The following is a 15,014-nucleotide window of genomic DNA, read 5'->3' as shown; positions in this document are numbered from 1 at the left end:
CCTAACATAGTCACCCAATATTGATACCATGCACTGAGCATGCCAGATGGTACCTATCTTTATGCCTATTGATGCAAATTTCAATAAACGTAGGTACCGTCCGGCAGGCTGAGATTCTGTGATTGATGTGTTTTCAAGAAACTTGAGAAAACATTTCCACAGCATTGTTCTAAACTGGCTTCCAAACTTCCAACCCATCGGCCCACAAATGACTGATAAAAGAGTTAACTAAAGAGTTCAAGTAAGAGCTTGTATCCAAGACATATCATCCAGGATTGGCTTGTACTACATGGACACCTACAGAGCACCTCAAAAACAGAACTCTCTCGTCACTTTTCAAATAGACCAATGTAACATATCCACCATTTTGAGAAAATCGAAGTTGAAGTTCGACAGAATATTATTTTAACTGTTTATAAACAATACAAATTGCAATACTATTTTTTATGTAGTCAGTGAATAATAACGTTTAATATTCAGTAGAAACGGAAAATCCCAATTTTATTTTGAATTTCATGCTACAATGTATGAAAAAACCACAAAGGATGTTTTGACTAGTCAAATTGTACATCAGACATGTTACACCGGACGATTTTATTTCAATGACATAATCAATCAGTGATACATTGGACGTTTTGTTCTACATGATACTAGATTCCCTTTCACAGATTTCAGAGTAGAATTCTTCACTTTAGATTGGCCCCGCCTTTAGAAAATGAGCACCAATCCTGTTATGTAGTCCGAATGACCGAAGTAACAATCATGTCCCCATCATTTCAAACTGTACATTGGACAATTTTTAACCTATGATTATCTTAAATAAATGAAAGCAATAGTTTGTATCGCATAACTCGATTTGTTTACATTTGATACTTAGGACCTTGTGAAAAGTGACGCGAGAATTCTCAAATTGCTTCCGAATTTAAGCCTATCGAACTTTTTCAATGATAACTAAGAAATCAATTTAATATTTTCTATACTTTTGCTGTGACATCAAAACTACCTTTCGTAATCCTACGTCAAATCTACGGTCGTGCCTTGGATACAACCTTTTACTTTTTTTCGAGTGATGTTAACCAAATAGCACAGCAGAAGAGACTGAAGGGCGTAAGCTTTTAGATTCGTTGAATTTGTCGAACTTGATAAAAATTCACGTGAACAATGCCCTTTTTGGCTACCACATTCTTAAATTTTCTTCCCAACTTCATGGTCCCTTCAGTATCGTGTTAGAGAAGAGAGGGTTGGCTATATTAACGGTAATTGAGGAAAAATAAGTCGTCAAATTATCTGAAAATGGAACGCTTTCTTGAAATATCATCTCAATTAATGAAATTAAACCCAGGTTGCATCCAGTTTTCAAAGAACAGCGTTTCACCGTTAATTAGATCTACGTAAATTTCATCCGCTTCTTAATACAATCTGCTTGACCCAGCAACAGGTCAGCGAACACTGAAGAACAACTATCCCCGAAATGAAATTTAATACCTAGAGGTTTTCCACAATTTCCCCTCCTTTCCTTTTGGAGAGTGAATATTTAAGATGTCCTCTCAGTTATTGCAAACACGACGGGAGTTTTTCTCGGTTCTCTGTGCAGCAACAAATGGAAAGCTTTCGTCAAACACGTGGTCTACCAGCGCGTATCGTACACGGAATCTACAACGCAGTGAGCTATTCTGCGCAGAAGCTCTTACTCGGAATTAGTTTGAGAGAATGGGATTGAACTTTTGCTAAAAATGATGCTCTCTCTCTCTCGCGGACGCTGACTGAGAAAGGGAGACAACTACATTTCTGGCTGCTATAAAGCTCTTCGGTTTTCCATAAAATTTTCTTATGGAGCTATACAGCTACCGACCGCCCGCAGGAAAAGCATAGTACTCACCCATATCGTCGATGAGGGGAGCCATCCGCAGGGTGATTCCGACTAGGAGTAGGCACATAATCAGCAGTAGGAAGGCGGTTGCTATAATCGTCCAACGGGCGCGCTGTGGAAGATCATCGGGATCTATAACCTGGAGGTTGATTGAAGAGAAGGAAAATAAACTATTATTGAAGCAGTTTGTGGGAAACTTTAATTCGTAGGAATCTGGTTAGTTGTGTATAATTTTAAAAAAAGTTGGGCACGTTCCATATCTATGTAATAAAAAAAAAGGGATGTTGTCCGAGTCACTACCACGTTATTTGAATTGGAGTACAAGATTGTTTTTGTGATTCGTTGAATAATTTAAAAAATAAAGAGCTACTTCTAACCAGTATGTGAATCAAAATGTCTGAACTTTTTAGTGTTGGTATTAAAGGTTTATCGCTATAGTTTTTGGCTTGATTGATTGGTTCTGTATAAAGTTTGAGAAATTTTAGTATGAATGCGTAACGGTTCGAATAGTAGATAGATTTAAAAGCAGCTAAAAAAAGATGGTCACATTTACGCTGCATCTTCGGAGTTACCAGATCGTCTCAATAGAAGCCACAGATGCTTGATGAAATTGAGTACATTCTAGGCGGTGGGAACAAGAACTAATCAGAAACCTTAAAATGTTCGTGCCAGGCATGTCTAAATACAACACTACACTGTGCCTTTTTTACACACCACCAAGAGCATTCAATTCAACACTCTGTGCAAACAGCAAACAAGGCACCGGTGTATAATGTTTTGCACCAATTTATGATGCTTTGGCAAACACCTAAGTCGAGTGTGTCTGACCTTGGCAGTGTTTTCGATTTCGAACAAACAATTTTAGCTGCAGAATATCTTTTTTTTTTTCCTTTGGTTTGTTTTTTTCCGTGCTGAGCATCAATGCTACCGACGTGCCAGGAAGGCAGCTCCCACATGGACCCTACCTATCGACCCATCAACTCATGAAGCGGGGACCAACGGCTTTACTTCCCATCCGAAGGAAGGCGTGATCAGAGATGTTATGCCTCAGAACATCCTGGCGGCGCTGACTGGGATTGAACCCAGGCCTGCTGGGGTGAGAGGTAATCACGCTTACCACTACACCACCAGCGCCGTTAGAATATCTTATACAGCACTTTAACTAATTAGGTTTGTATTACTTCATGCGTGAAGTTAACAATTTTACATAGCTGGAGATGCTTAACGTCAAATATCAGACCTAAAGTGATAATTTTATACGATAGATGAGGAGATGAAAGCCTTCCCTTAGCTCAGTCGGTAAAGGCGCAGCTACAAAGCAAGACCATGCTGGAGGCGGCTGGGTTCGATTCCCGGTCCGGTCTAGGAATTTTTCGGGTTGGAAAATTTCTCGACTTCCCTGGGCATAGAAGTATGATTGGACTTGCCCCACAATCATATCTTTGCAAAAATGGTACAGGCATCGAAAGCTCTCAATTAATAACTGTGGAAGTGCATATCTAGAACACTAAGTTGAGAGCACGCAATAAGCTAATATGCGATATGCAATAAGCTTGAAATGCAAATAAGAAAAAGAAAGAGGAGATGAAAGTAGAGTTGATAGTTCCGTTAGAGTACGGCAGTGTGAAAATTGTACATAGAGAGTACCAAGCGAGCAAAGGTTAATGTTGAGGAAGGCACGAATCTCCTTTACCAAACTCCCCTGTTGGGGAGGGATGGTGACGGGCGCTCGCAAAAGAGATGATCGCCGATTTGTCATGTGACGTAACCATCTAGTCCAGCGTTGCCCGACGTGTCTCTGCATCTCTCCAATGATGTAACTCTAGTCCAATTTTGTTCATAATTATGAGTTTTGAATGAATGAGAAATAAACAAAATGTTGCCAGAAACATTTCAGAATGAATGAGAAATAAACAAAATGCTGCCAGAAACATTTTCATCGAACAAAGATACAGGTAGAGAAAATTAGAATGGGTGAGCAGGCCTGATGTAGTCGATAGATTTGGAAATTGCAGCTATTGTTGCCTCTACCGTTGTATGTGCTCTTGTCCTCGTCAACTTAATGATCTCGTGGAGACACAGGAAGGGGAGGTGCTGCTACTATACCTTTCGACCAGTATGACTGATGGTAAGCTCCCATATAAGATGATCACTTAAAGTCTGCTTATTGACGTTAAGCATCTCCAACTATGTAAATCATTAGCTTCACGCATGAAGTAATATAAACATGATTAGTTAATGTACAGAAATCTAGATGGGAGCTAAAATTGTTAGTTGAGTAGTCAGCAATCTCAAAAATATACCGTGCCGATTCAAATTTCGGACACTTAAACTCGAATTTCGGACACTTTATATTTTTTTGACTAGTGCCCTCCACGATCATCTAACATTATTACTTTGTTTCTAACTGGATGTAATATTTAATTAAAAATGAAAGTGTCCGAAATTTGAATCGTCCGAAATTTGAATCGGAACGGTAACCATTTTATATCGGAAACACGGTTAACATTAGTTTCCTTATGGTTTTAATTTAGCCGTATATCAGCATTCTAATGCAAAATCATATTTGAATAACAAAAATATGCTTGATCAAAATTTCGGATTTTTCTTAAAATAGCTTATGTAAATGTGAACTTTTTAAATATTAAACACCATGGTCACTTAAAAATTTACAAAAATAGTGAAAATCACTTTTTTGAAATTTTTGCTCAGAAACGATATTTGAGACCTAACGAGCTCATTAGCTAAGTGGTCACCGTTTTTGCTTACTGAGCAGAAGGTCGGAAGTTCAATCCCAGGCCCGTCTCCTTCCTTGCAATTTTGCACTATGTCATGTTCTATCCCCATTGCTATTATCAATCTGCCAGCAACGTTTACCGAACCTATCCTATGGCTTAACCCTCCCCCACTAACAAAAAAAACCTCCAAACTCCTGTGACACTTATGAGAGGTCGTAGAGTTCTCTGCATCTCTCTTAAGTAAGTGTCCAACTTCCATCTAAGATGCCGAGATTAATCCCATAATCTCGGTCAATACGGTAACGGACCGAGGTGGCAATACTATGGTCTGGGACTTGTACCACCTACAAATTTGTGCAACTTGCTAAAATTATAAATAAATAAATAAAAGGAACGATATACCGGTTTTTGAACAAAAAATATTGTGCAAAATATTGTGCAAAAAATAGTTCAAAAATTTGATCAAAAGTTGTTGTTCAATGACTTTAGTAAAATTTTATGTGCACACTTATAAATTTTTACAGAAATCTGTAAAATGTTACCAAAATCTCAACAGCTGAACGTTCGGTAAACAGTTTCACAGATTTCCTGTACTTTTTCACAAATATCTGTGATTTTTTCACAGATATCTGTAAAAAATTACAGGAAAACTGTAAAACTGTTTACCGAACGTTCAGCTGTTGAGATTTCGGTAAAATTTGACAGAAATCTGTGAAAGAATGTTAGTGTGTGTCACAGTTTATCAATATTCCAAATTTCTGGATGCTGCATGTACACTAGCGCCACCTAGCGACATAATTCCGAATTGGTGTCATTCACCCAGCAGCCCGTGACCTCCTGATCTACTTTGCCGAAGACTTTGTAGTCGGTGCGGGTCGGTCCGTCAAAAACTAGCAGCTTAAGCGCCACTTCTTACGGAGGCTGCACGTTGCGTTCTGTTTGCCTGGAGCACTCACACCAAGAAGATTACTTGATAAGAAATTAGAACTGATCCTGCCAGATTGAGCTCAATTAACTAAACGCAGCGGAACCCTATTCCCAACCAACATAACTCTTATTTTATTTCCTCATTGGCAATGCTGCCATTCGTCACCGAGCAGCGCAACCAGCGGATGGGATGATTCCCTCATTCAAATCCCGACACGCGGGAGATGGGAACGAAATCTAACCTACCACCGAAACAATGTGATCACAACTACTTCAAATTAAATTCTTAGAATGACAGTTTGGTGGCTAGAAAAGATCTTTTTATATTTCTAGATAGAGCTGGAATTAGGGTGTAACAGCTTTTGTAAACTATGACTTCTCTTGATTATTTCTACAAAGTCAAGACTTCCCCTATCAGATTGTTGTGTTGGTTTGCGTGGGCGTGCCTTGAATTCTTAGAAATCATCCACAGAAGTCATTGTTTACAAAAGTTGCTACACGTTAATTCCAGCTATATCTAGATTTCAGCAACGTTAACAAAAGGTAGGTAAACTTGCTCCAGTTCATTGCGTCGTTCATATTGTTTAACTTCTCTTGTCTTCTACTCCTGTTTTGTTTGCGATTTCCAACTTGCTAGCCTAACTGTGCTCATGTGCTTTTCACTCTATTTCACTATCGACAGTGAGTCGTCCATAAACGGGGAATTGGTAAACATTTAGGACGGAACCTCAAATTGCATGGACGCGTTCAGACTCAGCAGTCCGGTCTTAGACGGGTCCGTCCGAAAATCCTCCGTTGTGTCCTTTCCGGACGCCACACTCATATGAAAAATGAAAGGACTCACCAGTTCGTCGGTGTTGTCGCTGTTTAGGCGCCGACCCAAGCGTCGCCGGGAGACGATCTATGGTCTAGTGGATCGATTGCACTGATGTTGGTGATGTTTGATGGCGCGGTTCCTCGGAAACCACCCTAGGACCCCTGTCCCTCCGATGGAGTGACGTGGTAACGAATCTACTTCCTTCTAGCGGCAGTGGGTAAGCCAGGCAAATTTCGTCATAAGGGGAAAGGCGGGTAGAGGAAGTCGATCGATCGATCGAGCGCGAAAGGTTTCTCTCCAGAGTTGCGACCTATCACAATCACGATCGTCAAACAGCTTATGGTAGTAACGCTTTGTACATTCCTATCAATGTGCTCGTTGAAGCTCTCTCCATGACCATCCATCAAGTTGACGAAAGAAGTAAAAAGCAACTGGTGAATGTCGTCTTCGGATGTGATCCATCACCGATCTGGTCATTCCCGACAATCACTACACTCATCTGTGCTCGTTTTGAAGCAGTTATTGCTTTGCTTACTGCTTTGCTTACTGCTTTGCTTACTTATGTGAGTTTCTTGGTGAGTGAGCCCAACAGCTTCCGTTTAACGTTGCCTGCTTTGTTTGTAACTCACACAGTCGCGCCTGCCGAGACGAACTTGGAATGCGTAGGCATTGTTTTCATTTTCTTCTGTCGTTTCGCTTTTTCTCATGATCATACTGTAGAAGTCTTCACTGTTTTCGTTGTGCTTTTCATCATCAGTAGCGAGTGTAACATTTTGCTTGTGAGCAGCGACCATTACTGGTGATTGTTGTGGCTCTACCTCTAACTGCGTGACAAAACGTTCTGTCAGCGAAAGTCGCTTGATGCGTAGACGAGTGTCACGTGAGTTTCATGATATTTTGCATCACTGTTTCTCTCCCTCGTTCGGCTGTACTCCTGGAATCTGGATGGTGATATTGTCACCAACGGCTATTTCGGCGGTCATTAGCATATGCACGGATTGCACAAAATTGAGCACAATTACCTTCAATCTGATTTCTGATATCGCACAAAAGCCTATGCACACATTATGAATCACTATTGAACGACGACTAAGAAATGAAACCACGTTGCTTTTTCTAGCTTACTTTAAAAACTACTTCACGACCTCCCTTAAGTTCACGCACTTACACTTATTAGTCTGGTTTGAGACAAAATGCTTTGGAACAATCAGACTGAGGTAAGTTATCCCGGTCGAATTCCAGGAATTCGATTTTCCCGCGTCATCTTTGGTTAAATTCGGTAGTCTAACAATTATAGCTGATTGGTTGTTCTAGCCAATAGGTCCCAGCTATAGCTATCACTGCCTTGCCTATCTTAAACGAATCCTTTTTGGCCTCGACCTTCAAGGAAATCTTATTCGTGATTTAATTTTTGAAATTTGCAAATTTCCATTCTATTTCAATGAAGGCGTTATTATTTAGAAGTATATCGATAGGTGATTTTTAATTTATTGAAAATGACCATTTATTATCTAGAGAAAGGTCTGAAGAGGGTAGGTTGATAGTTTCGCTAGAGTACGGCAGTATGAAAATCGAATAGAAGTTGAAAATGATCGAAGGGTCATTAATGCGACAGTACTAGCCCACCTAACTCATTCATGAATGTATGAGAATATTTTCCGCATTTCTTCAAATCTACAGGCAACAGTCCCTTCGCATATTTTCAACTTCTATCCAATTTTCAAACTGCCGTACTCTAGCAGAACTATAAACCTACCCTATTCAGACCTTTCTATAGCTAATAAGTTATCACACTAAAGCTTCATGTTAGATAGCATTTTGAACCAACTCTAAAAATCGTACGCTTCACAAGTATGAAGTAAAATAAAACACTTTGAATTTGACCATAAGGTTAAATGGACCACAAATTATTTCATTTTGTTCATAGACGTCAAACTTTGGGAGTTTCTATCGAAACAAAATTTTGACAACTTACGATTATAGCTGCCTATTTGTGACCTTCAGAAGCTTACCCGTCATAGGTCTTAATTCTTCGTGATTGATGATTTTAATGCAAAATACCGCTCATGGAATAATGATTAAAGCAATTCCAATGGTAATATTATAGGGTGTCCCAGAATGTCTAAGCACGAGTAAAAAAAACGATAACGTAACTCTGTTTACAGCAAATTTGATTTTTATTTCGTATTCATGTTCTCTATACTATTCTCTTACAGTTAATAATCACGAACACCACTTTTCCGCCCAGCAATTGGTCGTATAACTTCCGAGCCATCGGTTTGACGGATGCGGCTTGTTTTTCACTTCGTTTTGGATTCTTTTGCTTCTGATCCGTCTTTAGACCCATTCTTGCCTTGACCCGCTGGACGTTTCTCTTCGAGAATCTCACTTTTTTAGCCACGTCTCGAACTGAAGCACTTTTCTTGCGAGTGAAAGCTTGCCCGATTTTCCGGTCAAGATATCGGTCAACAGGGTTCGGTTTACGTCCAGATTTTTGCTTGTCATGGAAATTTGCTTCATCACCATACTTCCGAATCCCGTTTTGAACAGCTCCGATGCTTACACCTTCCAATTCCGCTAATTGACTCAGAGAAATGTTGGGGATAGTACACCATTTGTGCACGATCTGTTTGCGCATTTCCCGAGAAATGCTTCGCATTTTCACGGAAATCTAAAGAACCGACACTTGCGATACACGAAACTGTTGGTCGAAATGTAACCATTGATTCAGCGTGATAATCAGCTGTTCAAACGTCATCTGAAACAAGCAGGGGTGTTCCAAAGTCGTGCTTAGACATTCTGGGACACCCCAGTTATATGTTTGATGACTGAACTTTCTTTAAGTAATACCTAGAATTAATTGCCATTCTTGTAAAATTGTAACCTACTTCTTTTATTTATTTTCAAAACAAACAAACAAATAAAAGAAAAACTATTTAAAAAAAAATATTAAGAACTGCTAGGATTAAAGGCAAGATTAAGTACCGATTAAAGGTAAACAATTTTTCCGAAGACCGGGCAAACTTTGGCAATTGTGGTAAATTTTGCATTGCCAATCCCACGGCAATTGAATGTTTTACCGAAATGTTCGCCTAAGGCTTGGTTGTTGGATTCTCGGTTCCCCTCTTCGGAAAAGTTGTTCAGATTGGCAAAACCTATCCTGAAGTAAAGAGTTCAGTTCAGAATTCACTCACCAGGCAGTGTGACATTCATTTTGAATTGTTTACCCTCAGATGGATAAGATAGAAGTTTTCCGTCTTCAGCAATGTTGTTCAGATAGGCAAGAACTATGTCGAGGTAAAAAGTTCAGCACATAACTCACTGGCGTTCGTGTAATATTAACTTTTAATTGATTGTCCTAATTTATCATCTTGACTAGATAGTAGGTTCCCATCGTGGGCAAAGTTGTTCAGATAGACTAGACCTATGCTATGGTAAACAGTTTAACTCAACTAACTAAGTAAATAGAATATCGCTCTCATCAGCAATATTGGTCAGAAATAAATAGTCCATTAGTTTCCAACTCTGTTCAGAAGATTCATGTCATTCACATTTAGATAGAAAGACGCAATTCAATTTCTTTCGTTTATTTAAAAATGTTTTCTCAAAAATTAGATACGGTTCATATCAGTCACTTTTGTTCACCAATAGTCTAGGATATGTCTTGCCCATCTAAACAAGTTTACCGAAGACGGAAACCTTGTATCAAGTTCATATGTTAAGTAAGGGCAAACAACGGAAATTTAATGCCACAATAGTGTCCCTGGTGACTGACTTCTGAGCTGAACTCTTTACCATAATATAGGTCTTGTTCAGATATGTTTCAGGAGACGTTTTTTTTTTTCATTTTCGGCATCCTTATACCTTCTAGAATGTTGTGTATGTTGTGCATGGAATAGCAGAATGAATGTAAGCCACTGTTAGTCTTGTGTTAAACGCTCTTGAATATGAATCAAATATTTAAACGCGTTTTTCATTTTTTCTACCTTGCGAGGCAGGGGTCTCGGAGACAATTTGATCAATTTAGCTGATTCTTCTGTCCACGATTAATTTTACTAATTATCGGCGACTAAATAGGCCTGCATTTCCTGTACCATCCCATGAAGCACGCTGCATGCTCATCAATCTACAAACTAAAGGAACACACAGTGGTTGAAATCACCATTTTCGTGTGTTTAATTAATAGCTTCTTTATTATGGAATTTAGAGATATAATATCTTCAGAGAAGTGTTTCAATACGTTACTGCGCTTACTTTGATGTTTTAAGTTAAAAGATTAATCCTCCTCAAGGTGAGATAGAAAATTTATTTTTTCAACTATTCAAGATCAGTGATGGAAAAGTTCGCAAAAACTCAGTATGACTCGGGAACTTTTCCCTTGGTGAACTTCGTGAAATATCGCTAACTTTTCCAACACTGTTCAAGATACAGGGTTGGTGTCTTGGACTAAGTTGTAGAAAATTTCATTGTCAAACAACTTTGCCGAAGACACTTAATTGATTTCTTTTATACTTTTCAAGATATTTGAATAAAGAACTCAAAACAATGATTATTTATTTTCTCAGAGTGCTGACAACGCTGTCTCACAAGTGACAAGAACATCTCGGAAAAATTAATAATTTGGGCTGTTTTTTAAATAATATTCAAAATGTTGCCCAAACTTAATGCAATTATTCTAATGTTCATAAAAAATATATTTTTTTTTTTAGAAATCTAAAAAGGTGTTTCCCCCTCCTAAATTAGAGCAAATTAAAAATAATTGCCACACTGGCGCCACCTAGTGAGTGCCTTCTGAATTAAACTCTGTTCCTTAAGATAGACCATTACCATAAGAACATCTTTGCTGAAGAAGGAAAGCATCCATATGAGCAGCATCTGTAGATTTCGCAACTTGATCATTTACGTTTTAGCGTCATCTAGCATGGATATTCTGTCATACACTATCCGTAGTTTCGAAGATCTTGTATTCCTGCATATATTCGCGAAAGGAAGCATCATCCTATTTGATTGGAATTTCGTGATATATATCTCTTCCATCAAAATATGCCACTTTATAGGTATATTTTTACAATGACCCCTCCCTATGAGAGATCCAATCCCTAAAATAAACTTTGGTAATTTGAATTGAAATTCCATTGGATTTACTTTACAAATCATTAAAAATTTCAAAAATCCGTTGAACCTTCACTGATATATGACAATTTGACCCCAAGGTGCAGACAACGTAGTTTTTTTTTATGGCACAGGCGCAGGGTTAACTGCAATTTGGCACTTTAAACCAACCTATCAGTTTCACTTACCACTTCCTCATTAAATGAAGCAATAGCTCCTGTTTGCTCCACAAATACCCGCTTATTTCTATTTCCAACAGATTCCACTTCAACAACTCCCGTTAAGCAAAACATAAAGGCTCAGAATTAACCCTCAGCAGTAAAACCAAAGCTCCAAATGATCCCCTTTTCAACAGGTGCCGTCAAGAACATTATCTCTCCTTAACCTTATGGCAAAACCTTTTCCACCCATCCATCGCATCGCCACCCGACGGCTTAAAGTTACGCAACCATTCTGCTACCGAGCGGCTAATCCAAAGCATCCCACATCTGCGACAGTTGCCAAGAAGCAACAGATGAAAAGCAATAAAACCAAGAGTGCACACCATTCTCGTAACCAGGATAACCAACCCAAGCGGCCAACAAGAAAGCAGCAAAGTTGGCACACAGTTGAATGTGCGGGTGCTTTTATTGCTTCTCAAACCCCGGACCCTAATTTGCCTATTCTGCTGTCGCTTCCTACTCCCACAAAGCACCCGTTTCTTAATGTGCCATAATGTGTTCCATAAGGTCAAGATTGAATATAATCCCAACAGCGTGTCGCTGTCGCTCCCGTAGCAGGAGCCAAGCGAAACGAGCCAAGGAGAAAAAAAAAGTTGTGGGTGTAAATCTTGGTTGTGTAGCTCCTTTTTTTTGTCATCCGGGGGAGCCTGGAGGTGGTTCGCATAATGTTGTCAACCGTAACCAACCGTAATAACCGCGTTACTCAGTAGAAATTCGCGAGGTTGACTTGCAAGAGCAACAAAAAAGTATTGTCGGACAGATTTACAGACCGACCGAGTTGATGAGGGAGTATATCCTTTGGTTTTGCCATGCAGAGGACAGAATCGTCGTTAATATGATACGAGTGATTTAACTATAGGAAGGAACGAAGTGGGGTTGTAAGTAAAAGCAAACCGAAGTAGACTTACCTTAACACTTTGATCATCTAAGTCATGAACTAGGATTTTCCGCCTCTTGTGTCTTTTCTTCTTACAGTGTCGATGGTGGTGATGTCTGGCAAAGAGAGAAAGAGAAGCGAAAAGAATAAAAAAAAACGACACGAATGAGGTGAGAAGTTAATTGATTTTGCTTGTTTTTTTTTTTGCTCCTGCCCATTCTTGATGGGGAGGGATTTTCCCAAAGTACGCGACAGCAATGCCCTGTTGATACACGTAAAACAGTAGACAGTACACGTTGGAAGTTTGTGGAACTCTCATAAACAAAAAATTTAAAAAATATGATTCAATCACAGACAAACAGACGTAGCACTTCATTGTGTCATTCGTTCACGTCTTTTACGGTTGATTTGAATATTATCAGTTCCGCGAACTACTTGCCGCAGCGCTGGCACCGGATCACTTTGACGTTTCGATACATTATATAGAACTTGTTTGCAGTATTGTTTGCGAGTTAGCGAACAAGCTTGTTTTCCGCGAGAAGCCCAAGAGATGTCGTTACTGAGGTCCTATGTTTTGAGATACTATGTTTTCAAAAAAAAACATTTTCAAACAGTTACGTCTGTTTGTCTGTGATTCAATCCTCTCCCGATCTAATAATTTACGTTTATAAACTTGAAAGTGAGCTGATTAAAGTTAGCATCATACACACAGAATAATTTCACACGAAACACGTTTTACCTGTAACGTACATCTTGTGAGAGTAATGTTCCTTATTTTTTTTGTGACTGACTTTTGTATCATAATTGTACGCTTGCAGTTGTCGGTCTGGAAGCAACGATCTGTACATGATATTTTATTTGTACGTATTCGAACTTTTGTCCATTCGACCTTTTGTCTATTCGGACTTTTGTCTAATTTACCCTTTTCCATTCAGCCTTTTGTCCATTCGACTATATCTACGTTCAAACCAACCGCTTTTCACTTCGACCTTTTGTCCATTCAATCATTTGTCTATGCCCTATGTGAAACATGGTTTTCTTCTGAAGATGAACTTAACTTCAACGATTTTAACATTATCCGCCTGGACCGAGATGATTCATGATGGCGTACTTTTGGAGATTAAAATGGCTACCCCTTCTATAAAATCTCAATCCCAACAAATTCAGGCATTGAAATTGTCGCTTGCCAAATAAATGTGAAGAACAAAGATCTTTGCATAGCTTCTGTATATGTCCCTCCAAGGACTTCCATAAACCGCCGTCAGCTTTGGAGTTCAGTTACTATACTCCTATCTCCAGTTCTAATACTGGGCGATATGAACTCACACGGTACTGGCTGGGGCGAATCATACGATGACAATAGATCCCCATGGTAGTTATCACTTACCAATTATTATTTCAATCAAATGTGGTCATCAAAAATCGGATCAGTCAATTTTTTGTTCCTTTTGGCCTCACGAGGAATATTGATTGGAAGAAAAATGCATCGGCGGTAACTCTTGGTATTGACTCTACTGATCCTCTGCCACCATTGGAAGAGTATAGTTTCTTTACCGAACTGAAAGCGCAATTACAAGCTACAAAAGCGCATTAGAAGCTCTGAAACGACGTGTTCCAAGTGCATCCTTCAGAAGAAGACCCGCCACCCCTGGATGGGATAACAAATGTACAAAGTTGTATCTAGAGAAATCCGATGCCTTTAAAGATTCTCGTAGACATGAAAGATCTGAGCTTTTTGAAAAGTATCTAAAGCTTGAAAAAAAGCTTAAAAACTTATTGAAAGCACACAAAAGAAATTACTGGCGTACTTATATCGAGCGACTTTCTAGAGAAACCTCGATGACAACGCTATGGAAAAAGGCTCACTATATGCGAAACCGCTCATCCTCCAATGAGAGTGAAGAATACTCCTCTCAATGGATATTCGACTTCGCTAAAAAGGTTTGTCCAGACTCTGTCCCAGCACAACCGACTTTACGGGATACAGCCTGAAGTAACGGTTCCCTGGAAGAACCATTCACAATGCTGGAATTTTCAATGGCGCTTCTTTCATCAAATAACTCTGCTCCAGGAAGCGATATGATCAAATACGGACTTCAAAAAACCTCCCCGATAACGCTAAAAGTTGATTACTTAACCTGTATAATTCCTTTATGGAACTCAATATAGTTCCACCAGCATGGAGACAGGTTAAAGTAGGAGCTATTCAAAAGCCTGTTATCATGCCTGAGGAAATTATTAGAAAAAATTATCCTATCAAGACTTGACCATAGGATTGAATCAAACAACCTGATTTAAAATACGCAATTTGGTTCCGAAAGAGTAAAGACACAAACGATTGTCTAGCGTTGCTTTCATCTGATATTCAACTGGCCTTTGCGCACAAGGAGCAATTCAGTTTCCATAGACATACTGTCAGACAGTCTGCACTGTAGTGGATTACCCGGTATTT

The 15,014-nt window shown here is 39.1% G+C and overlaps 1 protein-coding gene across 1 annotated transcript in view; it reads right to left on the bottom strand.

The window, feature by feature from the left end:
* LOC135702219 (uncharacterized) overlaps nt 1-15,014 on the bottom strand; it is a 386,684-nt gene that overhangs the window by 360,253 nt on the left and 11,417 nt on the right. Inside the window, exons 4-5 of the mRNA XM_065223252.1 lie at nt 12,594-12,678; nt 1,880-2,009 (exon numbers count right to left, since the gene is read on the bottom strand). Coding sequence (XP_065079324.1) covers nt 1,880-2,009; nt 12,594-12,678 — 215 coding nt within the window. The remainder of the gene's footprint in view (nt 1-1,879; nt 2,010-12,593; nt 12,679-15,014) is intronic.

Source organism: Ochlerotatus camptorhynchus, unplaced genomic scaffold (assembly GCF_037179485.1).
Source record: "Ochlerotatus camptorhynchus isolate MF236.1 unplaced genomic scaffold, CSIRO-AGI_Acam_v1.1 ptg000188l, whole genome shotgun sequence".
In the NCBI taxonomy this organism is placed as follows: Eukaryota; Metazoa; Arthropoda; class Insecta; order Diptera; family Culicidae; genus Ochlerotatus; species Ochlerotatus camptorhynchus.
Note: the sequence above shows the minus strand (reverse complement) of the source record. Positions and strands in the feature narration are given on the sequence as shown.